General features: G+C 30.4%; 2 protein-coding genes across 7 annotated transcripts; one reads left to right on the top strand and one right to left on the bottom strand.

Moving 5' to 3' along the window:
• The first annotated feature begins 6,717 nt into the window (after window positions 1–6,717).
• Window positions 6,718–12,997, top strand: LOC118034780 (protein SOSEKI 3). Of its 4 annotated transcripts, none has more exons than XM_073411294.1 (7): window positions 6,718–6,861; window positions 6,964–7,216; window positions 7,323–7,392; window positions 7,636–7,751; window positions 7,848–8,730; window positions 12,326–12,618; window positions 12,710–12,997. In XM_073411294.1, exons 2-7 carry the CDS (start codon window positions 7,018–7,020, stop codon window positions 12,736–12,738), a joined length of 1,590 nt encoding a protein of 529 aa, XP_073267395.1. In that variant the 5' UTR covers window positions 6,718–6,861; window positions 6,964–7,017; the 3' UTR covers window positions 12,739–12,997. The 4 variants fall into 4 exon arrangements, with proteins under 4 accessions (XP_073267395.1, XP_073267397.1, XP_034896073.1 ...); XM_073411296.1 differs by having other exon boundaries at window positions 6,718–7,216; window positions 7,848–8,143; window positions 8,213–8,730; XM_035040182.2 differs by having other exon boundaries at window positions 6,718–7,216; window positions 12,326–12,555; window positions 12,681–12,997.
• A 5,415-nt stretch (window positions 12,998–18,412) lies between these two features.
• On the bottom strand, window positions 18,413–22,775 carry LOC118034781 (E3 ubiquitin-protein ligase RZFP34). Of its 3 annotated transcripts, XM_073411504.1 has the most exons (15): window positions 22,512–22,772; window positions 22,320–22,435; window positions 22,048–22,165; window positions 21,852–21,939; window positions 21,671–21,730; window positions 20,728–20,760; window positions 20,545–20,622; window positions 20,409–20,452; window positions 20,090–20,130; window positions 19,886–19,968; window positions 19,695–19,786; window positions 19,340–19,409; window positions 19,210–19,251; window positions 18,971–19,121; window positions 18,413–18,716 (listed from the first exon to the last, which is right to left on the bottom strand). In XM_073411504.1, the coding sequence occupies exons 3-15, from the start codon at window positions 22,134–22,136 to the stop codon at window positions 18,688–18,690; spliced, it is 900 nt and encodes a 299-aa protein (XP_073267605.1). In that variant the 5' UTR covers window positions 22,137–22,165; window positions 22,320–22,435; window positions 22,512–22,772; the 3' UTR covers window positions 18,413–18,687. The 3 variants fall into 3 exon arrangements, with proteins under 3 accessions (XP_073267605.1, XP_034896077.1, XP_034896078.1); XM_035040186.2 differs by having other exon boundaries at window positions 22,254–22,775; XM_035040187.2 differs by lacking the exon at window positions 22,320–22,435 and having other exon boundaries at window positions 22,454–22,775.
• Between the last annotated feature and the right edge of the window lie 1,501 nt (window positions 22,776–24,276).

The following is a 24,276-nucleotide window of genomic DNA, read 5'->3' as shown; positions in this document are numbered from 1 at the left end:
TCACAACTTCTGTAAAGTGTTTTCCGCCCAGAATAAAAAGAAAATACTTTTCTGAAAATCAAGCCAAATTTTTATTTAATAAGAAAGTGTTTTTTGTTAATCAAAAAATATTTTTTTATTAACTAATTTTTTTAATAACAAACAAATACATAAAAAATTTTAAAAACCACTTTTCCGAAACAATCACACTCATAGTTTCCAACCATTTTAACATCCTAAAAAGATGCTCCTTTAATAAAAATAAATAAATAAAGTAGGAGAGACACATGAGTTTAACTTCTATACTCTCGCGCCCCTAACTAGTTATCTAAGAGCAAGCTTTGGGTCTAACCATTTTCTATTTTTTTTTCTTGTTTTGGCATTTAAAAACAATTCACTATGTTAAGCCAAAGAAATTACAATATAAATTGAGTGAATGTGCTACCAAAAATAAAGGGTTGAGAATTTTATAAGGGGAGATCAAAAAAACAAAAGAAGAGAAAAGGTCAAAAATCATTTTTCCACACTGTCTCAACAGACACCAAAAAACCAGGCTCCCTCCTCACTCTCCAGTACACATTAAAAAAAGAATCTCTCTCCCTCACGTGCTTTCTCTCTCTGAAAACAAGAAAGAACCAAAAAAAAGTCATTCATCACCCACCATAGCCACCTTCCCTTTCACAACCATTAACTAGAGAGACGCTACGAGCTCCACTGTCTAGCACCCATCGCCGGTTAAGCCTCCCCTTTTCAACATAACCCGTCTACTTTTCTCCTCAATTTCAGTCATTACCCAAAATCAGCCCAGTCCTTCACAAGACCATTTGTCAGCTTCATAAACCAAAGAAAAGCTAAAACCAAAACACAAATCAACAGCCTCTCTCTCTTCCTCTATCAGTACTGTTGAAAAAGCTCTCCCCCTTTCTTATCCATTGTTATCACTGTCGGTCATTGTGAGTAGAGCCATCAACAGCTGCCTTACCCACCATTGCAATGCAAGCCAGCGCCAGCAGCTTTGGTTAACCATTTGTTCTCTCCCACGTGGTAACAGCAGCAGCTATAGCCTATAGAGAGAATAAATAAAGAGAAGAAAAATCATGGTAAAAAGAAAGAAGCATGAATTCCAGTTTATCCAACTTCCTTTCTCCGACAGACACGACACCCATTGTCAACATCTCCCATGGTGGTAGCTCCTCCAACCCATGACAGTCACGACAACAGAGGAACCAACTTCCATCCCCTTCATTTCCAGCCGTGACCCATATAACTGACGCTGCATTTCCTCCAACCAACAAACCCAGCAAAATTTCTGTCGTTTCTCTTAGCCTTGGAAGACAACCAGCCAAATCAGGAACCATTTGTGAAAAAGAAGAAGAAAAAGACGAAGACGAAGACGAAGAAGAAATTGATTGAGAAACATAACTTAAAGAACATAATCAAAAGAGAAAATAAAACGAACTGCTTGTGTGATTTTTTTTTCAGGTAACGGTTAGAGTCTCTATTAGCACAAGAAGAAAGAGAAGAAGATGTTAACATTTATGCAGTTGTTTTTGTTAATTAAAATAAATTTTTTATTAATTTAAATGATAATAAAAATAAATAAATAAATATTAAATTAATTAAAAAAATAAAAAAAAATAATATGTAAGGCTATACATATTAAAAATATTATTAAATTTTTTAAAAAAAAATTCATCTATATAAAAAATTAGAAAAATATAGATTAATTAGAAAAAACCTTCTAAATATAATTAAAAAATAATCATTAAATTTTCTAAATAACATAAAAGAGAGAAAGGAAATAAATATAAATAACATTATTATTAAGATTAATTTAAAAAAATAAAAGCAATTAGGAAATAAAATATTTTTTCTTAAACAAAAAAAAATGAATAATGTCACCTGCAGTAAAATTTATGGGATGAACCCAGACCATGAACTCAATTGATTTAATATTTTTTTTTCCTTAAATTTATAGCAAACCTTAAAAAAAAAATGTAAACAATATGGTAAAACATAAGAGGGTGAATAATGTGGTTGCATGCATTCACCTCACACATTTTCCCTTTAAATTTATAGCAAAACCTTTTAAAAAAAGATAATGATCAGTGACGTTCACAGTAAAATACGAGGGAGTGAACAATATGTTTGCATAGCGTACACCTCACACGCTTTTATTTATCTAGGGTGGACCAAGACCATGAGCTCAACCGGGTTTAATATTTTTTTTCTCTTAATTTTATAGCAAATTCAAAAAAAAAAAAAACAATGTCATCTACGGTAAAATATGAAGGGATAAATAATGTGGCTGCACAAGTATTCACCTCATATATTTTAGTTTATTTAGAATAAACTTGAATCCATGAATTCAACCAAGTTTAAATTTTTCTTTCTTAAATTTATAGCAAATCTAAAAAGATAGGTGAACAAGCAAGACATGAAGAGGTAAATAATATAGCTGCATAATGTTTACCCACACAATTTTGATTATAGGTACTAAATAACAGCTAAAATATATTTATATAATAATAATAATAATAATATAGGGGGAAATAGGAAAAACATTGCGGAGTTGCATAGTATTTTTCTCATGCTTTAGATTAATAATGTTAATATAATTTATTTTTTAAAAGTATTTTTTAATTAAAAATATATTAAAATAATATTTTTTATATTAACATATTAAAGTAAAAAAATATCAATTTAATATTTTTTTAAAAAAATTAAAAATTAGAAGCGTAGATCCACGATAACAAACCCCACTTTGACACAGCAAACATTATATCTTTACGGGTAAAACTTTGTTTGCATCCTTGTTTTTGAGAAATTATAGTGCTTTATTATGAATTAATTTAATTTACCATCCTGTCATTTAAATTTATTTTCACACGGCCCATGTAACTTTATTGCATAATTATCACAAATAATGTTTTTTCCACAAATTATATATTTAAAATATTATTTATATAACATTTGGTTACTGACAGAAAAAACTAATAAAAAGAACACGTTTTTTTATACTTCATGTTTTAAAAGGGACAAAAATTTACTTAAAAATGGTCTTCGAGACATTTTCTTGCAACCAAACATATTTCTATTTATTATTATATGTATATTTTATGTCGTTAACACTAATCAAATACTATCTTAAAGCCAAGTTATTTGATAGATTTTAAATCCTTTTTTAGATTTTTTTAAAGACCCGAAAAACTAAATAAATAACTTAAACGAAAACCTTATGGCAGTAAAAAAATGATAAAAGAAAAAAAAAAACAAAATAGTAACCGAGAGAAACTGAATGAGAAAGCGAAAGAAAAGGTCATCTCTATACTTTAATTTGCTCTCTTTCACGTGTATAGAAGTAATAGATTTTGTTTTTTTAGGCACATGCAAACAATAAAGTGTTAAGCAAACAACAAAAGCAAGGAAAATTGGAAAAGGGTTTTCAGCCATATTGTATAGGTATTAGGGTGAGAAAAAAACTGAAAAACTGATTACATCGATAAAACTGAAAAAACCGAACCGTGAAAAAAAACCAATTAAAATGATTAAAATTTTAAAAAAACTGATCGGTTTGGTTCGGTTTCAGTTTTATAAGTCTAAAACCGAAAAAACTAAACTAAAACAAAAAAACTGAACCGAACTTAAAAAAAAACCGGAAAAAAACTGAACCAAAACTGGAAAAACTGAGCCAAATCGAAAAAATTTAAAACCGGTTTGAACCGGTTTTTGTCTCAAAAAAAAACCAAAACTGGCTAGTTCAAACTGGTTTCAGTTTTTTTTTTAAAAAAATATTTTTAATTTAATTATTATTTTTTTTATATAAAAACTGAAAATAATCACTTTTATTACTATATACAAAATACCAACTGACTAGGGTCGCCGTCTACTCAGCTGCGTTGCATGTGCTAGGAACTAAAAAGATGGTCAATGAAAAGGTTATTACTAAATTTGAGAAAGGGTGTCTTGAATGCAATTTGATGATCATTTATTTCATAGCCAAAAAGCATAAAAACATGGCTGGAGAAATAGTTCCCGTGAAAATTTGCAAATAACGTGTTAATCGAGTCTTGAATCTTTGATTTTTGTCAATTTCGCAGCAAATGTAATTGACACTAAACATGTCACTCTTTTATGTGTTTATTGTTGTAGACAGTTAAGAGATTCTATCAATTCACACTTGATGATGCTCCAAATAGAAAAATTATTTTTTTTATCATGTTTGGATGATGGATGATCACCTATTCTCATATTTATCTTCTATTTTTTATAACTAGACAATTCAAGAGGTTGGTAACGAAGGTTGGATTTCTTACACAAATAATTTTTTTTTGGATTTTTAAAATCATCTGAATAATTAAATTAATAATTTTATTATAAAGAGTTGTAGTAAATGACTATTAAATTATAAGAAAAAAAAAGCTTTGCTCTTAGTTTATATATAATAAATGCTCATAATAAGCTTGTAAGAAAGTGAAGACGATGAATCTCTTTCCTAGATCATTTAGAGAGTATTTATAATCTTGATTTTTTTTTTTTACCCGAGGAGTTGTAGGTATTTTTTTTTTCATATCAAAGTAAAAGAAAGACCCTTGCAGTCAATAATAATATTGATTGTAAGTATCTCTTTACATGACATTAAATGTTGATGGAGAATTTACGTGTTTATAGAAAATGACCCTACATAAATCTATATATGATATTAATATTGATGGGATCTTCCCTTATAATCAAAATTAATAATGATTGATATATGTACAACTTTTAGATGATTTTTTTCATAGCTAGAATATAAGGAGATGATGACCCTGGATTTCCATCTTGGATGCTCATTGAAAAATCTAGAATTTATGTTCAAACTAGTCAAGGCCGGGTTTGCATGAATGATTTATTTATTTAATTTTTATAATGATTTCTTGTTTTGTAATAATGTTCGATGAATATTAGAAAAAAATTAGATTATTTTACTTGGTAGGTAGGTTGTCACGGGCCAAATCTCATCACGTAAACAAAGTTTTGTCTAGGTAATGGATAAGTATTCAGCAGGAATGACTGCATAAGAAGATGTATTTAGCAGGCCAAAGCAATCTAAACGAAGAGTTCATGATTTATGATTGCTTAGCACAAGACATGCAGTCCACAAAATAGGGTTTGATGATATAAGAAAGAAGGAAAACAAATGATTGCTCACTTTTAATATAAAAAATGCCTGAATAAAACATGACAACCTCACCTAACTCGTTGCAATTAAAACCTGTTTGTTGATTTAAAAAAAAATTAATTTTTATTTTATTTATTTATTTTAAATTAATATTTTTTGATGTTTTAGATTATGTTAGTATATTAATATAAAGAATAATTTTTAAAAATAAAAAAATATTATTTTAATATATTTTTAAATAAAAAATAATTTAAAAAATAACTGTAATCAAACATTTTTTTTTTTTTTTATATTGCCAACATATCATTATACTCTGACGAACACTCAATTGAAAGATGCTTCATTATCATTCTTCATTGCTTTTTTTTTTTTTAAACATTGTGGAAGGTGGTCTAATCAATAATTCTTGGAATTCATGTGAAACCAATTTTTTTTTTTTGTCTTTTTTTGTATAGTTTGAATAATCATTTCGGATCTTAATTAATTAATGTGTTGAATTCTACATCTCGGATTAAATGATCTTTATAGAAGCATAACAACACTAACAAATATGAAATCCGAATGTTTAAAGATATGAAATCTAAAATTAATATCAATGCATACATGTTCTTGAATTGAGTTAATAACTTGTTTTCCATAATTTATCAAAGCAAATAAATATGTTTTTATGTAATATAAAAGTTATGAAATTATCATTCGACCAGTGATGATCATGCTTTATTTAATAGTAATCTGTTTCAAAAAATAACTTATTTTCTCATTAATCTCTCCATCCTATCTATTAATTCTTCCTTTTTTCTATTTTTTAAAAAAATCAAAATTAATTAAAAAAACACGAAACAGATAAAATTTATCCAATTATAAATGGATTTAATAATGGTTAAGAAGTTTTGCTTTATTTATTGATTTTTTGGATTCAAACATTAATACCAACATATATAAGAATTTATTAAAAAAATTTGAATGCATCATGCCAGTGCGGGGAATGAACTTTAAACCATTCAGAGAAAGATTTAGTGTTCTATGACATATGCAAGCTATCTCAACAAATAGGAATGATAATTTTATTTAAATTTGATGGTTATTTACTTGAACCGATCCGAATACATATGAAACTTTGAAACCAAATTGGATTCAGGAAAAAAAAAAAAAGAGTCAAGTTTTAAGTTTATGATAGGTATTATTCTACCCGACTTAACCTAAAATATATAAATAGCTTTAAAGTTTTTAAAAAATTATATATATATACCGAACTAATTATATACTAAATTGTTATAAAATTATAGCATTTGGATTGAGGATAAAAAATCAATACCCTACCAGGTTTGGGTTAAGCTTGGATAATTATTTTTTTATTCAAGTTTGAGTATAGATATTTATTCTCATTCCTATCTACGATAACCTAACGTGGGAACAAAAAGAAATTTAAAAAATAGGAGTTAAATATACAGTTTATGAAATCACGAGGACTGTTTAATTATTGTTACTAGATTACAGTGACTAAGTTATAATTAATCCCCCCTCCCCCCCTTAAATTTGATTCTGCTTCCACGAGGGGGTAAAAGAAAACAAGAAGACAGACTGGGTAAAGCATTAAAAAGGCAACCACAAAAAAAAAACCCAGCAGTCTTGTTCTTAGCTCCCAGCTCTCTCTCTCTCTCTCTCTCTCTCTCTCTCTCTCTGCCTCTATCGAATTAGCCAAAAAAAAGTACGAGCAGAAAGTAAGAAGCTAAAACGACATTTCTTCCCTGTAGTTTCTCTTTATAGAGTCACCATCACTGTTAAACACCATAAAGATTTTGTATCTCTTTGACTGCTACCAGATACTCTCAGGATTGCCAAGTTTCAGAATTTTTGTTAAGGGTTTTGATGTGATAATGGAGACGATGACAATGAAGAAGTACAACAGGCAAGTAAGTCCAGAGAGAGCAAAAGTGTGGACAGAGAGGTCACCAAAGTATCAACAACAGAATCGTAAAGTCCCTGTTGTTTATTATCTCTGTAGAAATCGTCAGCTTGAGCACCCTCATTTCATTGAAGTCCCTCTTGCTTCACCTGATGGTCTCTACCTTAGAGGTATTTTAGTGAGTTTTTTTGAACTGGGTTTGTTTTGTTTTGTTTTGTTTTTGTTTTTGATTTTGAGATTGAATGTAATGTGAAGTGATGTGATGTGATGTTGCAGATGTGATTGAGAGGCTTAATGTATTGAGAGGCAGAGGGATGACTTCTTTGTATTCTTGGTCTTCTAAGAGGTCAAAGTTACTGTCTTTCTTCTGTTTTTAGTATTATGGACTGTTTGATTTGAAAATCATGAAATAATTGAAATCTTTAATTTCTTTTGTTGAAAAAAATTGTGGGTTGCTTTTTTTTTTTTTTTTTTTTTCTGTTCTCTAAATTTAGTAGAATAAGCGTTTTGGTTAGTTTATAGCTGCGTTTACCTTACATTTCCTTGTGTTTGTTTGTTTGTTTGTTTTTGTTTCTGTTGTTGACTGCAGAAGCTATAAGAATGGATTTGTATGGCATGACCTTTGCGAGGATGATTTAATTCTTCCTGCTCATGGAAGTGAATATGTTCTCAAAGGTTCTGAACTCTTTGAAGAATCTAATTCAGGTGGGTTATTTAAATCAATTTAAGTGATGGGTTAGTTGTTGTTTTATAACATGAAGGATATGTTGAAGGGCTGAGAGCTTGAATTAATCTCCACAGATCGCGTCGCTCCTGCTGGAACCATAAAAATGCAAAATCTGAAACTATTGCCAGAACCCGCATCTTCTAGAAGTCAAGATGATTCCTCATCGTCTGCAAGTTTGAATGGAAAGGAAACAAAGCATTCTCAGGAAGATGAAGTATCCCCTCCACAGCAACGTCCTGGCTCCTCTGGCGTGTCTCCAGAGTCTACAGTTGGAAAGAATTCTTCATGGAATAGCTCTCTTAGCTTGACAGAATACAAGGTTTACAAGAGTGATGGATTCGCAAATGCTTCAACACAGACTGAGGAAAATGTAAGCAGACCTAAATCCCGAGAAACTTGCTCAAGGGGTGTTTCGACTGATGACGGTTCTCTGGAACAGGAATGCAATGAGAATGATCAAAATCGACTTCCACACGTGAAGGAAAATTCCGAGATATGCGAGAATTCAGTTTCCCCTCCCCCATCTTCCTCTAGTGCATCATCATCGGGCGGGAAGACTGAAACTTTGGAGTCTCTTATTAGAGCTGATGTTAATAAAATCAACAGTTTTAGAATCCTTGAAGAGGAAGATATTCGAATGCCAAACAATGCAAGGCTCAAGGCCACTAATATGTTAATGCAATTGATATCCTGTGGGTCAATTTCAGTGAAAGATCACAGTTTTGGACTAGTTCCAACCTACAGGCCGAGGTTTTCTCATTCAAAACTTCCTTCTCCATTGTTCTCTACTTCTATGATGTTAGGAGAGCTTGATTGCTTGTCAGAGAATCCGAGGATGATGGGCCTCAGATTGGAAGAAAAGGAGTATTTCAGTGGGAGCTTGATAGAGACAAAAATGCTCAAGGAAGGAGATGGACATCCTAGCCTGAAGCGTTCTTCTTCCTTCAATGCAGACAGGTTAACCTTTTTCAACTCTTTTAGTTTTAAATTCTATGCATAACATTTAAATCTGCTGGATTTTTTGCCCTCCCTCGAGGATCTCTTGCTGCTGGTTGGTTGTTGTGTTACCTAAGGAGTTAATACACGACATTCTTGCATATTTTGCAATAGGAGTATGCACAAACTAAGGTTTGGCTTGTTGAATGATGACTTTAATTGGGGTCATATTAGCTTCAACAATTAGGCTTGTTAACCAGTTTGTGGATGGTTGAAAATCTTACAAGACAGGTGTTCAGAAAGATTGACACGCTTCAGAACCTAAGTTGACTACCCTCTTGACTAATTATTTGAAAGTTCTGTTAGGCTAATTAACACAACTGGTTAATGTTTTGATGTGGAATTGTCTCCTAAATTGCTAATTTGAGGTTTGAAAAAAAGTTTGCAACTTAACCTAACAAGAACCTTGCTTTTAAGAATCAAAGTTATAAGCAATTAATTACCCTCACTCTACACTTAAAACGAGACGCGAGCGAGAAGTATAAATCACAACGAAGTTGATCAATCCTTCGAAGAGTTTGCAATTGAATCAAGAACTTAGTATGAGAATCACTCAGCCACACAAGAGAAAAAGCCATACAATATGTGGCAACCTTAGATAAAAATTCATCAACTACATAAAAATCCTTACATAAGAGTATTTATATGTAAATTTTAAAACTAATAGGTCAAACATGCACTCAATTTAAATAAAGCCCAAACTAATTAAAATAAGGTTTAAAATAATAAAAATAAATAAATACAATAATCTAAGATTATTTTTCACCATTTGCCACAAATGATAGTGAAAAATACCTAAGAGAAATAATTGTTGAAGAATCCTTGTTGAACAAAAGCTTGATGCCTTGTAAAATAAGAATTAATTTCCGACCAATTAATTCTTCTTGTTTGATGTTGAGTCCTTGAGCAATGTAAATTTGTGCGAATATAATGATGAAAACAAAGACATGAAATAAAAGCAAGAATTATTATTAAAAAACAACAAAAACTATGAAATTCAAGAAAATAAAAAATTTGACGCAGGTAATCAAGAAACTAAAGAAATTGATGCAAGATAATTCTATTCTCTACTCAAATTTGCTAGAAATCATTCAAGATTACCAAGAATTTCCAAGACAAGTTTCAACTAATCCCTAGTTCATGTAAGATCCAAAATTTCTAAATTGCTTCTTCAAGAATCCTTTCAAGATTTGAGATTTTGATTCCTTTTTTTTTTTTTTCAAGAGCTGCTGAATTTCTCAAGTCCAAAGATGAATACAATTTATTGTTTGTATGCAATTTTTTTTCCCGGCAACATCAAGACTTTTTTTTAATCAAGATTCCACCAAAACACCACAAATATTAAACAAGATTCAATCATTTTTTTGTAATAGCTGAAACCCTAGAGAAAAAGAAACTAAGAAACACAAGAACACAAACCCTAGATATGGGAACTAAAAAAACCCTATAATTACTTGTAATGATGAAAATTAAAAAGATATAACCTGAAATTAATCATGTTCTGATACCAAATTGATGCGGAATTGTCTCTTAAATTGCTAATTTGAGGTTTGAAGAAAAGTTTGTGACTTGACCCAACAAGAACCTTGCCTCGAAGATCCAAAGTTATATGCAATTGATCACCTCCACTCTACGCCTATAATGAGACACAAACAAGAAATATAAATCATAATAAAGTTGATCAATCCTTCAAAGAGTTTGCAAGTTCAATCATGATAATTACTCAACCACATGAGAAAAAGGCATACAATATGCGGAAACCTTAGATAAAAATTCATCAACTGCATAAAAATCTTTATATAAGAGTATTTATATATAAACCCTAAAACTAATGGGTTAGATATGCATCTAATTTAAATAAAGCCTAAACTAATTAAAATAATAAAAATAAATAAAACAATAGTCTAAGATCATTTTTCACTATTTGCTGCAAATGATAGTGAAAAATACCCAAGAGAAATAATTATTATAGAATCCTTGTTGAACAAAAGCCTGAAGTCTTATAAAATAAGAATTAATTTCTGATCAATTAATTCTTCTTGTTTGATATTGTATCCTTGTAAAATAAGTAACTTCGAGGCTGCCACACAAGTTTTCAATAGCATTAAGGATTCCTTGTAGTGAATGAAATCCAAAACTCTTAAGGAAACAATGTCTTTTCTGTTTTCGCACTTTTCTGGCAAATTCTAGACCCAACTTCAAACATATTTTTCATCTCTTGTCCGGATTAATTAGGGAGCCTACCATATATAGTTGGAAAGGTACAAATGACTAGTTTCCAACCCAACTTGAATAGCATCCTAAATTTTCCTGTAGCTTCAGATATAACCCGAAAAGTAGACAAAGGTCCAGGCTAGCAGATTTAAACCTTTTTAACTTAAGCCTCTTAACTAGACCCATTGAACTTCCCTTGGATCCACTTTGTTTTAGGCCTTAGAATAGGCCCAATAGACACTACTAATAAATTCTTTGATGTCACAATTAGGATTGCATAAGGTTGTCAACTAACTATTCTTGAGCTCGTGCCTGTTTGTTTTTGCGTTTCAAAAGCGTTTTTGAAAAAAATTGAATTTTTATTTTTATTTTTTTATTAACTTAAAATAATATGTTTTTAGTATTTTCAAATCATTTTGATGTGCTGATGTCAAAAATGATTTTTAAAAAATAAAAAAACATCATTGGCATGTATTTTGGCACAAAAAATTATTTGCAAAGCAACCGCAACCACACTGCCAAACAAACTTTTAATATGAATCAAGCTTGAGTGTTCGGCTTGGCCCCTAGGCTTGATAAAGAGAAGTCACAATGTCAATCATTGGATTTTCTTACTATTGTTATTCAGTTTCATATTGTTTGGAGGGATCCTATAATGTTGGATGTTGCAGGATGTTGATCACTTGTAGAGCAAAAATCTCTTCTTTATGTGGACTTGCAAAACTGTACCATCTATAAACTTACTACTTGCCCTGCACTTTAGGTGTTAATATTTAGGTCACATTAAATGTCCCACTGTATTAAAAGCCATCCTAGAGTGCTGGTATTCAAAAGCGCAAAGCTTTTTTTGCATGAAGAATTTTCTAGTTTTATAGTTGGTCCGCACAACAAAGGGTCATACGGGGTCATTATGTTACGGTTTATTATTTGTATAATGTTCAATTGTAATGTTGTTAGGTTATCATCATGGTAGTTGATCCTGCCGTAAGATGAACTTGTTTGAGTTGCTGTGGAGCATAGAACAATATCCTGATGTGAAATGAATCTATTTATGATCACCTGTTTCAACTTCGGTTCTTTCCTTTCATAGAGACACGACATTTGTTTTTGTTTGATTGGAAAATAAAAGAAGGAATTAAGATGGCTTTGTCCTCCCCCCCTCCCCTCCGGTACTAATAATGGTAGTTCAGGTGGGGGTCATGGATTTATGGATTAGCTGCATGAATTTTATTTATTGACTTCTTTTAATAAGAATACTAAGCATATTTAACACAGGAAATAGTTCTACATTCTACCTTTATTTCTTTGTTCACCTTAATTAAAAACATAAATTAAATTGCAGAACGTGTAAACAACCAGATTCAGTTGAAGACAATGAAGAGTCAACCTCTGGACGCTCAAAATGCATTCCACGATCAAAAGCCTCCCTGAGCAAGCAACCGCACAGTGAATCTTTGCGATCGCCTGTTTTTGATAAACCTAGAAACTCCTCTAACGGGGCTGATGGTTCTCAAGTAGTACACGATAGCTCATCAAATGGTGGCAGTAAAAGAATCACAGAGCCTGGTTCAGGTAAAAAACAATCAAAGAAGCTCGATTCTTTCAGAGAGGAGAGGGTGATCAAAATCGAAGAAAGTTAAGTGTTGACTCCAATCTATTCTAGAAGTAGCTGCTAAAGTTTAATCTTGTGTTATCAGATTTTGACATTATCCTCATTTCCTCCCAGCAGGCTTGCTTCAGGAGCTCGGGTTATAATCCATTCCAAAGCATCTTGTGACCCTTCTTCTGTTTGCAGTTCCTAGGGCACAATTTGGAGGCAGGCTGACCAATGGTAACAAACAGTTTGTTCCATTTGAAAAGGTGTGTTGATCGTGTAAAACTACTAGTTTTCAAATTTTCTTTAAATTTCAAATGATGGTTAATTTATGTACCGGTCCATGTAATGATCCTGTAAATCTCAAAAGCTTTAAAGGGTAGAGAAAAAATGGGAAATAACCCATTTGCAAGGGTGCAAGTTCAGGCATTGTCTACTGGGTGTCAGCTTTTTTTTAAAATGGAACCGTACCTTTGCTTGCAAGCTGTAGTCACAAAATCATCCCTTAGTATGCAATTGACATGTGCTTGAGGTATTACTTTAGAAACGAGAAAAGGTATCATAGATAGGCATTATGAGGTAATGTTACCATTCTCATGGGATTCCTGTGGTCAATATCAAGCTATATCTAAAATAGGCTCAATGGTTATAATTAGTTAACAATTTGAGGGAAAAGGTGGCTGACTTGTTACCAAAACCTTCTCTTGATAATTTAAAACCAGCTGTAACTTGTTGGGTATAATATTGCTAGTGCCTTGTGTTTTCTTTGTTTTTTTTAAAAAAACATCTGTTCCTTTCCGACAAATTGTAGCCAATCTACTGGAAAGGGCACTCAACAAGAAAAGTCTTATGTTCACGTGTTACTGAATTGCTTTTTATATGCTTTTCTCTGGAACGGTGAATGAGGTTCTGCTTTTTAGATGCTCGGTTGAATGAGGTTTCAACCTGGGAACAAGCCTCGGAGACCGAGAAAACACCGGCAGTGCTCCTCGGTCTTGGGGCTTATTTTTTTAACCTTATTTTTTTGACTTGAGTAGGGTTTTCTCGAAGCATAATGAAATTAGTCAAAGGTATTTTTCAGTCTAGAACCAGCCAAACCAGCCCCCTTGGATTGTTTTAATTTTTTATTCTCCTTAGGAGCCATTGATTACTAAGGTAACTATAACTCCACGAGAGAAAGAAGACAAGCCACTGTTCCATAAAATGTCAGGTTTAAAAAAAATATAAAAAAGTAATTTAAAAAATAGACTTGACCGAGAGAAACATTCTTATAATTTAATTAGATAAAAAAGAATCAGTAATGATAATAAATGGATTAACTTAAACAAAAAAAAAAAAAACAGAATCATGGTAGCCTGAAAAGAAAAATATGAAAGGATAAAAATATAAATCAGATTTAAATCAACTTGAGCCGATATATAAAATATAAAAGTCGAGTCATGGAATTGAATTACGATAAACAAATAAAAAACAAAAAAAATATTCAAGTTCAATTCTAAATAAATATCTAATGTAGAAGGATACATTCTAAAATAAGGTCAATATATATATATAAAAGAAAAAAAATTATCAAACCAAAAAGGTTAATCAAACTCTATAGCATGGATCATGTAAATGAGATAACTCAATAAAAAAACAAATCGTGAAATATCACAAAACTCAATTATAAAATAATCTAATGTTGAATAAAGAAACACAAAAAATATTAAATTTTTAAAAAGCAACCCTAAAAAAAATATATAGCCAACCTAGGCGAACTCAGGAAGCTCATGTTCTAAATGACAGTATTAAAATAGACAAATATAAAAATATCAATTTAAATTTTTTGTCAAAGTAAATAAAATAGTAATTAAAAAATGAAGATAAAATTTATTAGGAAAAAAACCCAAAGGACAATGAAATTGTAAAAAAACAAAATCAATTTAAAAAATTATCTTAAATAAAATTAATAACAATTAAAATAATAAGAGTCAACTTTGAAAGATTAAGAAATTCAAGGGGATGAGATTGATTTTTTTTTAATTTTCTAAATTATTAAAAAAAATTATTCTAAAAATTGAAGGACGAAACCAGAAAGAAAATATAAATTTCAAAAATTAACAAAAAAATCAATAAAAAATAAAAAAAAAAAGACCAGAGATAACCAGAGTTATTTAAAAATTAATATAAAAATTATATATATAAAAAAATAACTAAGTCCAGTTTCAAATTGAATAAATGCTAAAATATAAAACTAAAATACACCTAAAATAGAAAATAAAAAACTAAGTAAGTACGGACAAACCTCCTAAACCTATGCTAATTTTTAAAACTTATATAACCTATAAAATTCTAGACCCGAGTTCAATTCCTAACTTTAAGAATTAAATCAAAAAAAAAAAATCTGTTAAAAAAAAAAGAAAGAAAGAAGAAGAGATGCGTGTATTGCTCATTAATTTGTCCCATTCTTCATATATACAGCGAATTTGAGGTGTCTCTGCCAGTTCAATGCACTGGTAGATAAGACAGCAGTATACCATTTCCCCCCCTTGATGTTGATGTTGTGGGGTATTTTTAAGAATCTTATATTATATTTAATAACACATATTTGTAAGAAAAACAACTACTTATATTATATTATCTAAACAAATATGTATTTTGTAAGGCAAATCTCCCTATTTTTATTCATGTATTGTTTCTGACAAAAACATATATATATATATATATATATATATATATATATTAATAGCATGCTTTTAATAAAAATAAAAAAAAACAATTAAAATAAATATTCATAAAAAATTATTTATTTGAATTAAGAAGGGGAAAATGTATGTCGTTAATCAAAACTCTATTTTTTTATTCATGTATTTTTTTTATTAAAAACATTATTTTTTTAACAAAAATTTGTCATGATATGATATGAAGAGAAAATTCCAATAAAAATATGAAGAATCATGACTTGATAATTCATACATGATAGAAGAAATAACTATGAGAAAATTTATAATAAAAAACAACAAATAAATATTTTATTTTTATCTACTATTCACAAGCATGATTTTTTTTAATTTGCATATTATATTCATATATAATAATTCACAAATTTTTTGTTAATATTCCTATAGAAACTATACTTTTATTTGAAATCTATGGTGAAATTTGTTTATCTTAAATATTATTTTATTTATAGTAAATTTTATTTAAAATTAAAAAAAATGAAGAGCAATATATAAAAAAAAAACCCAAACATCTAAGTCTTGGGAGGATGGCGTGGCGTGCCTATGCCTAGGTTTTATTTTTTTAAGGAGCATGCGACTTGACATTTTTTAAATGAGACACATGATGCGTTGTTCTCCTTGGCAAATCACGCATCGTTTGTTGGTTCAATTTCTAGTATTAAAAGTCGTTAGAAAATTAGGGTTAATGTTGTTAAAACTTAAAAACTCTTTTTTTTTTTAAAGAAAAAGAAAACAAAAGTAGTTTTCACATGCAGCCATTTAAAATAAATCATACGGACCATATTAAACTTATTTTTAGCTTCAAATACCTTTCAATTAGTTGTATCAAAAAATCTTCAAAAAGGTCAGATTTTTTTTTTCAGTAAGATGAAAAATTCAAATGACCTTCATGAATTTTCTTTTTGTAAGATGAACCTATTAACATGAAGATTATATTTTTTATGATTGGAATATGCCGAACCAATCTCTTTCTCTTTTATCTTATATTTTAAATATTTTCCCACTCCTCTTTTGATACTTAAGGATTGGAACGTGATAAAAAAAAAAACCTAATAATAATCAACATGTATTAACAAATGATTCATTAGACACACCGATTAAGCCAATTACAAGGTCAAGAAGCAATAAGATTAAAAAGGCATTTGATAAGTTTATTCAGGATATTTAAGATAAGTGAAGCTTTCAAACTTCAATAAGGAATGATCCGGATTTAATTAATGTGATCCATGCAAGAATTAGACAAGCTTAAGTCAATTTTGAGCTTTTTTTTTTTTTTAATGTATAATTTTATGCTAACAAGTATAAATTTTGATTAAACTATTGGATCAAATTTTAAATTTTCCAGAACATTTTAAAGGTTTTATTTTTTATATAGGGTTAAAATTTTGTAACGATCATAAATTGGTAAGGCCTTGCGATAAGGTCCAAAAAATATTGAGCATGATTTATATTATTTTTCTAGTTAGTTTAAGGTTATTTTTTCTATTTGATTTAAAACTCTCTTGTTATTTTTTTAGCCATGTCAAACATATTTAACCTTTTATAAATAGGGTTATTTAGTTTGTATTTGGATTTCTTTTCTTTTAGACCTGGTTTATTGAGAAATAATATTGTGTGTATACAAAGATACTTATATTATTGGTTCTTCATTGAACTCTTCAAGACTTGTCAAATATTAACTGTCTCTATAATGTTTTTTCTTATACTACCACTTTTTGGTTTTTTATAATCAAAGAGTTGAGGTCTTTTATCCAATAATTTTGGTTTTTTTTATTAAAGTAAACATTAAATCAAGTTTTTTTTTTTTTTTATCAATATTTTTTGAAATTTTTTGGGCTATATCGTTTCTTGCTTGTAGGTTAGAAGGTTTTTACTTTATGAGTTCGTATTAGTTTGTATCATAGCAAAGTTATAAAATTAGGTTTTATCTATCTGTCTTTAATTTTTTGTGTTATTAATTTTTGTGTTTAATTCTTGAATTTGTGACAACTTTATTAAGAAAGAGCAAAAGTTTATGTTTAGTTTTAGTTATTGATGAATCATATTATAAAGAAGAAGAAAACAACCTTGTTTTTCATTATATTAAGTATTTGTGTGAGGTTTACTCATATACTTTTGGTTATTTATTGAAGTTTTCTTAAACTTATTAAAGACTAATAGTCTTTGTGATGTTTTTCTTTTATGCTTTTAGTTCATGATTTATTATAAGCATATGATTGGGGTTTCTTTTATTCAATAACTTTAATGCCTTAATTCAAGTAATCATTATGCCAGGTTTTATTTTTTAATTTTATTTTAATTTTCTTGGGTTATTTCTATTTTTTTTTTTTGTGAATTCAAAGGGTTTTTAACCTTTGGGTTCGTTTCCAAATTTTAGAACTAAAATTTAAAACTTTAAAACTTGAGGGATCAAATATGCTTAAATTGAAACTTTAAGGATCAAATTGAATTTTTATGTGCCTTTTAAACAACATGCTCTGTTTTTTTAATTTATTTTGGTTCTCGCTCCTTCAATTTTTTTTTTTTTAATTATAACCTTAAGTTTAATTGAAAGTCTGAATTTTCTCTTACACTTCACACACATAGGAGCACGTAAAGAGAGACAAGTCTCAATAAATAAAATGTTGTTAATATAATAAAATTGTAAAATTATAAAATTCAATAATCAGAAAATAATAATAAAAAAATGGTTCAAGAAATACTGCCGTCCACACTGAATGGGGTCTAACGACACAATAATCTTCAATCAAATTGCATATTCTTTTCTAGTTTTATTGTAATTATTTCACAGGAGCATATGAATCCCTACTTGGAATTGCATAATTGTAAATGAAATTATGAGAAATATTAGAGAAAGTTTTTGGGAAAAAATAATAATGTAAAAGGAGAGATTTAATTGTATCTTTTTTCATTTTTTCTAATTAACAAATGAGAAATTATTAGATTAACCTTTTTCATTCTCTGGGGAGAAACGGCTATGCAAGGACATATCATCCATCCTGGCTACCACAATCAAAAGAAAATGTAAATACGTTTTATTTTTTCCTCTTATAACTATAATAATCTGACGTTATTATAGAAATAGATCTTATTAAAAGCGAGATTTACATGAAAAGAATAAAAAAATTGTTTCTTGTTAATTCGTACATACCCTATAACTAATAGCATGGATCTTATCTTCGGTTTGCAACCCTTAAATTTTTTATTTAATCTCTGAAAAGTAAATAAGTCATTTTTTTCGTTATCATTGTCAAAAAAATAAAATAAAATGAATTTCCTTTATTTTGTGAATGCTTCTACTGAGTTCAAAATGTGCCTTTTCCTTCTCTTAATGTTGTTTTCTTGATTTGCGGTGAGGAGCCATAATTGAGCTGTGCAGGTTTTAACTTTTTAACTTCTCGGGCTCATTGAAGAAACAGCTGTAACATGGAAGAGTAAAATGATTAGTGATTGATTACCAACCCATTTGTGTACAAGAAAACCCAGATAAACCTCCATGACATGTCAAAATTTTGCCATTTCCTGTGAGGAATTGTAACTAGAAAGATCCTTTTACTGATACAATGTAGATGGATTAACAACGTTAAACAGGAAGAACTTTCCTTCCATGTTGGCATGTTAGTGACACTAATCATGCAAAAGAATGGTAACTTCATTTAATCTTAATGCCTACTTCTTATTTCAGTCATCCCTGATGAGCATGATGCAGCAGGGCCTCCTCGTGTCTGTCTGGTATTGTATGAGTTGCATCTAAAGCATTTATGTGCCACAATGTGGAATTGGACATGGGAATTTGCTCCGCAATCATTGCAGAGAATCCACACCTGGTTGTAAGCAAAACTCAGTCAGCAATTTCTATGGAAAATGGCTATCAAATGATCAAGGCATTCCGGGTCAACTTTAGATTCTCACCATTTTATTCTGGTACGTTTCAGGCATCGGAGTTGCAGCAATCTGCTTTGAAGTTTAAAAACAGTTAAGATACATAAACTAGGACGACATGGGATAATTAAACAGGAATACTAACGAGGATTTTAATTACCTCTTGATCAAGCTTTTTCCACAATCTTGTCAAATCACAAATGGACTTGGAGCAAACTGGGCATGAATACCTGCAAAATCAAGTTATACATGAACCAACCCATTAGCTGACATTTTCCAGATGAGAGATGGAAGGAAGCATGAAACAAAAATGCTGCAAAACCAAAGATAAGTTTTTTGTCTTATAACAGAAATGCTGCAATGAGGAATTTCAAGGATGTGATATGTTTCTAGAAAAAAGAAAAGATGTGAGAACAATTTTGAATCTGAAATTAATTAAAGAGGATAGAGCAAAATGAAAGACAAAGAAAATGCTGCAAGCAAGCATGAATTTGAGCAAGATGCATAGTGCTTACCGGTAATGTTGTTCCATCTCTTTCAAGCATTCCAAATGTATTGTGTGTCCACAAGGCAACACAGTGATATCTCTCATAGTGTCAAATAAAAACTGTATGGAAAAAAAAAAAAAAAAACCTTCTCTAAGTATCAAGAAACTTTTCAAAATTTTCGTTACATAGGTGTTACATTGTATTATTGCTTTGTTTACCTCAAAACAAACAGGGCAATTATGGTGCATAGCCCTTTCAACACAACGGTGTGCATCCTTCATTAACATTGAATAACAACAACCTGGTGAACAAAAATATCTTGAAATATCAGTTTGATTGATTCAAAAGAAGAAGAAAAAGGGCAAATAGATTGCAGTTTTCAATTCCAATCAAGGTTATTGGCTTGTTATCTTCCCACTCACCACATTTGTTGCAATGGAAGAAATTTTCCTTTCCTCCAGTTCTGTAAAGGCAATGACAACAAAATCAATGAGTTTAAACTTGTAATTCGTATAGTATTCAGAAGAAAGCTATTTAGACCATGAAAGAGCTTCATGACCTGGTAATAGAACGAGTAACTTGATATGAAAATACAATGTGAAAGTAGTATACACAAGAAGGTTCAGAACTCCAGATAGGTTATGAATTTGTTACTGTAATGCTCATATGGTGTAGCCATTCAAGACTAAACTAGAAATGAACTGAAGAAGAAAAAAGTGAAACAGGAATTAGATGTATTACCTGCATATTCCACACTCATCACAATGGTATTGATTTTTTGAAACCTGAACAAAAAAATCATTTCGGATTACTACAAAAACTGTGTATATTAGCAAAATGGAAGTAAAAAAGATCAATGAGAAGTATGGAAAATTACATCATCATCGAAGAACTTGCACTTAGAACAGTAGTATTTCCCCATGCAAACTCCACAGTTTATGCAATTTTGCTTAACCTGTTAAATGCAACACAGGAATATTAAGAATTCACACACTTCTATCTTAATTGTCAAAAATCCTTTGACTTGTACATCATCTAATTTTATGTTGCAGACACTTACATCTTGTTCGGTGTCACAGAGTGAACAAATAACCTGAAAGGTGAAGTTTAACAGGATACAATCAGAGAAAACTAAGAAAACCAACACAATAAACCATATCTAAAAAAGACATGAAAGAAACATTATGCCATAGTTATAAGACCAGGCTCAAGGCTTGAGTTGTGCCTTGCCCTGCCTTGCCCAAGTAAACTTCAAAACAACATCATTTAAAAAAAAACAAAATTGAAACGATTTCATTTTGGAAAAAATTTAAGTCCTAGGTGTTGTTGTTAGTTGACCTGCTAGGTCACCCGAGTTTGACTGGGTCAATGTCCATCCTAGTTTGAAAGGAAATCTGGGCCAAGCTTCGAGATTATGGCCTACAGCCTTGAACCAAGCCTTATCCTAGAAAAAACACGCAATTATCTCATTCGTTATATGTGATGTGGAAATCAAAAGTGACACCTTTTATCATAAAAATAAACCTTATCCAAAACCATGGATTTTTCAATAAGTGTACACAGTTTGTTCCTAGCAGGGCATCTTCCTGTTTTGTATTCATTCTTGCGAGTCTTCAAAAATTGTCCAAGCTTTACCTTGTGTCCATATATTTCTGTCTCCGTCTCAAAAAAATATGTAAAATTCTTGAGACCACCAATTGCACAAGTCTACTTACTTTAAGAGATATAATGAAAAAAAGCACAAAAGTGAAATATTCAACCACAGGCTATCATAGAGTCGTTTTTCTCTCCCTTTAGTCATCAAACAAGGCTCCTCTATTGCAATAACATTAAATTGTGGACATGACTAGAAAATTACTAAGCTGCGGAATATAGATGAAACGAATCAAGTGCATTCCAAATCAATCAAACTGTGTACCTCCAAACAATTTCGATTCAGGAACACAAAATAATTACAAGAGATGACTGGCAAAAGTCTATTGCAGAAAGAAATAAAAGAATACCTTTGTGACTTCATGGCGAGGAATATCATGTCGATCAAGTGGGTTAGTTTCCAACCCATTCTGTTTATACAAAAACCAGGTTAAGAATTAACTAAACATCTACTAAGAATATGAATTATCTGTCAAAGAACAAGAGGAGAAGGGAGTAAAGAAGAAAGATCATAGTTTTGTACATATATACCTTAGCATCATTATGACAATGCCTGCAATCAAAGATTTCATTGCAACAAGGTGCTCTAATCTTGCATCTCCTCCTATAATGTGAGCATCTAATTGAAGCAAGGAAAATTAACTTAGAAAAATCTTGAATCAGTCTACAAATAAAGGGCAAGGGACCAAATTATAAAATGAATTTGACAACAGAAAATAAGACATACCCATAATTCCCAGAACCAATCTCCATCAAAGATGCTTCAATATCTCCAAATTCAAGAAAATCTGATTGTGCCACGGATTCACTCCCCATTCTCTTCAATTCTAGAAACTCTTCAACACCTGAATCCATAAACACACAACCAACTCAATCAACAACAGTTTCATTAAAAAGAACAGAAATCAATGAAAGAAAGAGCAAAGCACAAACCCAGAAAAGAATTTTCAGAAAAACACAATACTAATCAAGCTTTTAGAGAGATTAAGAGAAACCCACTATTTATCTCTCTATAACCCTCTCTTCTCTGTGTCCACACAAAAATCAAATCGAAGTAGTATTGGTTATTGAAAGGGCCGAGTCAGCGACACGCAAGGAAGGCAAAGTAAATAAACCTGCAAGTAAAAAACTACCTAAAATAGAAACCAAGAAAACTTGTGATTGTACTTTGTTTCCAAGTAAACAACGTACGCAGCAAACACTAATGTGCTGTTATACTTAATGTATGGATGTTGGATATGGGAGGTTTTTATTTCTCAAGACTGGCTGATTCTATACAGCTGTGAGTGAGTTTGAGTCCAATCACTGAGTAGTAGGCATGAGCTGTGGGCATAAATTCGATGACTCGTTTCCTTTTTTTATGCTTTGTGAGGTCGGTGGCGGGAAAGAACGGGTTGGACAATCAAGGGCTTGGGATTTTTTAGAGGGGATTTAACTGCTTTTAACTGTAATGGGTGTTCTGGAGATGACAAGGTTTTTGAGCGTTACGCGCTTCATTGCGGGTAATGCTTACCCATTAACATGTTTTTTGCGAATTACTTTCATTTAAAATCTTTATTTTGTTTTAATAAACATAAATCTTAATTTTTATTTTTGCGAGGATCAATCTCTTTTTAACAAAACCATGCATAAGATGATGAGAGGCACATATTTTTTATAAATTACTTTATTGTGTGTACTCTCAATAAAAAAAGAGAGTATTGTATTTTTTTTTAAAAAAATATTTCTTGTAGTTTATGGTAATTGGAATTCATGTTAAAGAATTCATATATATATATATATATATATATTATTTTTAAAGTAAATTTAATGTTAATCCAACTTTACACCTATTTATTAATCATTGATTTTCCGGGGAGGAGTTCACCCATGCCTAGTTGCTTTGCAAATAAATATAGACTCTATTTTAAAACTCTTCATATTAAGCTCGTAACCATATAGTATAATATAATATACTTGCTGGAATGGGAAGTGATTGTCACGTTGATGGAAAACGCGTGGACAATGGCTCGGTCAACTGTTGCTGGCATATCCAAAAGTGCAAAGTGACACTGGATTTGGGACAAAACAGCTGTTGTGGTGGTGGCGCCGGCTCCGCCGCCCTCGTTTTTCTCCTTTTATAAATAAAACAGAATCGGATACGTACACCCACATATCCATTCAATTGGATAGGATCTGACTATGTGCTGATTAGGCATGGACCCCGTTAGTCTTATCATTGCCATCCATGAAGTTCTCAAATTATAACTTGGTAGGGTTAGCCAAACAGGCCCAAGCCAACTAGGTTCACTCTATTTTTAAATTGTTTTAATTTAGATTTTAGAATTAATATATAAAACATTTTGTTAATTTTTTTTTCTAAATATACCGAATTAATATAAAAAAATGCATTCTTACGATTGCTCATGAGTCTCAGTACACATTAAGTAAAAATCTAAAAGTTTAGTGTTTATTGTTGAGTCGATATTGTTCGCGCACTCATAAAAATTTATTTTGATCCCTAAAATTTTATTTTATACAATTTAATTCTAATCAAAAGTTAATTGCGATTAAATTCTTACTTAAGGATGAAATTAAAAAAAGAGGGACCAGATTGGAAAAAAAAAGTCAAACATGGATGGCAATGCAATAGAATGCATGAAAATACATTTAAGTCCTCGATCTTTAAAAATAACACAATGTATAAGTCCCATTTAATTTTAAAAAAATCAATTTTGATACATAACTTCATTTATGTTATTTTTCAGTACTTGGTTAGAGATAGGAGAGATAAAGAAGGGTTGTTGGATTCTGACGATAAGAGAGAAAATCATCATTCACTTTATTTCTAGCAATTAAAATGAGTTTTCTTAATATCCACATGTTTCGTAGGATGACTAGGGCTTCATGGTAATTATTTAGAGCCACAATGTTGCATGAAAAACCATATATAAGATAAGAAAGCCAAAACTAAACG

This window comes from Populus alba, chromosome 9 (assembly GCF_005239225.2).
Source record: "Populus alba chromosome 9, ASM523922v2, whole genome shotgun sequence".
Taxonomy (NCBI): Eukaryota; Viridiplantae; Streptophyta; class Magnoliopsida; order Malpighiales; family Salicaceae; genus Populus; species Populus alba.
The sequence above is the reverse complement of the archived record's forward strand: the minus strand, read 5'-3'. Positions and strand labels throughout refer to the sequence as shown.

What these genes read in the sequence shown, in the direction of transcription:
- LOC118034780 (XM_073411294.1), top strand. Translation starts at nt 7,018, where the DNA reads ATGGAGACGATGACAATGAAGAAGTACAACAGGCAAGTAAGTCCAGAG. An exon ending in TGATGGTCTCTACCTTAGAG is followed by an intron (nt 7,217 to 7,322) that starts GTATTTTAGTGA and finishes GTGATGTTGCAG; the next exon opens with ATGTGATTGAGAGGCTTAAT. An exon ending in CTTTGAAGAATCTAATTCAG is followed by an intron (nt 7,752 to 7,847) that starts GTGGGTTATTTA and finishes TAATCTCCACAG; the next exon opens with ATCGCGTCGCTCCTGCTGGA.
- LOC118034781 (XM_035040186.2), bottom strand. Translation starts at nt 22,136, where the DNA reads ATGGGGAGTGAATCCGTGGCACAATCAGATTTTCTTGAATTTGGAGAT. An exon ending in TCTGTGACACCGAACAAGAT is followed by an intron (nt 20,623 to 20,727) that starts GTAAGTGTCTGC and finishes TGCATTTAACAG; the next exon opens with GTTAAGCAAAATTGCATAAA. An exon ending in GGAAAAAGCTTGATCAAGAG is followed by an intron (nt 19,252 to 19,339) that starts GTAATTAAAATC and finishes ACTTCAAAGCAG; the next exon opens with ATTGCTGCAACTCCGATGCC.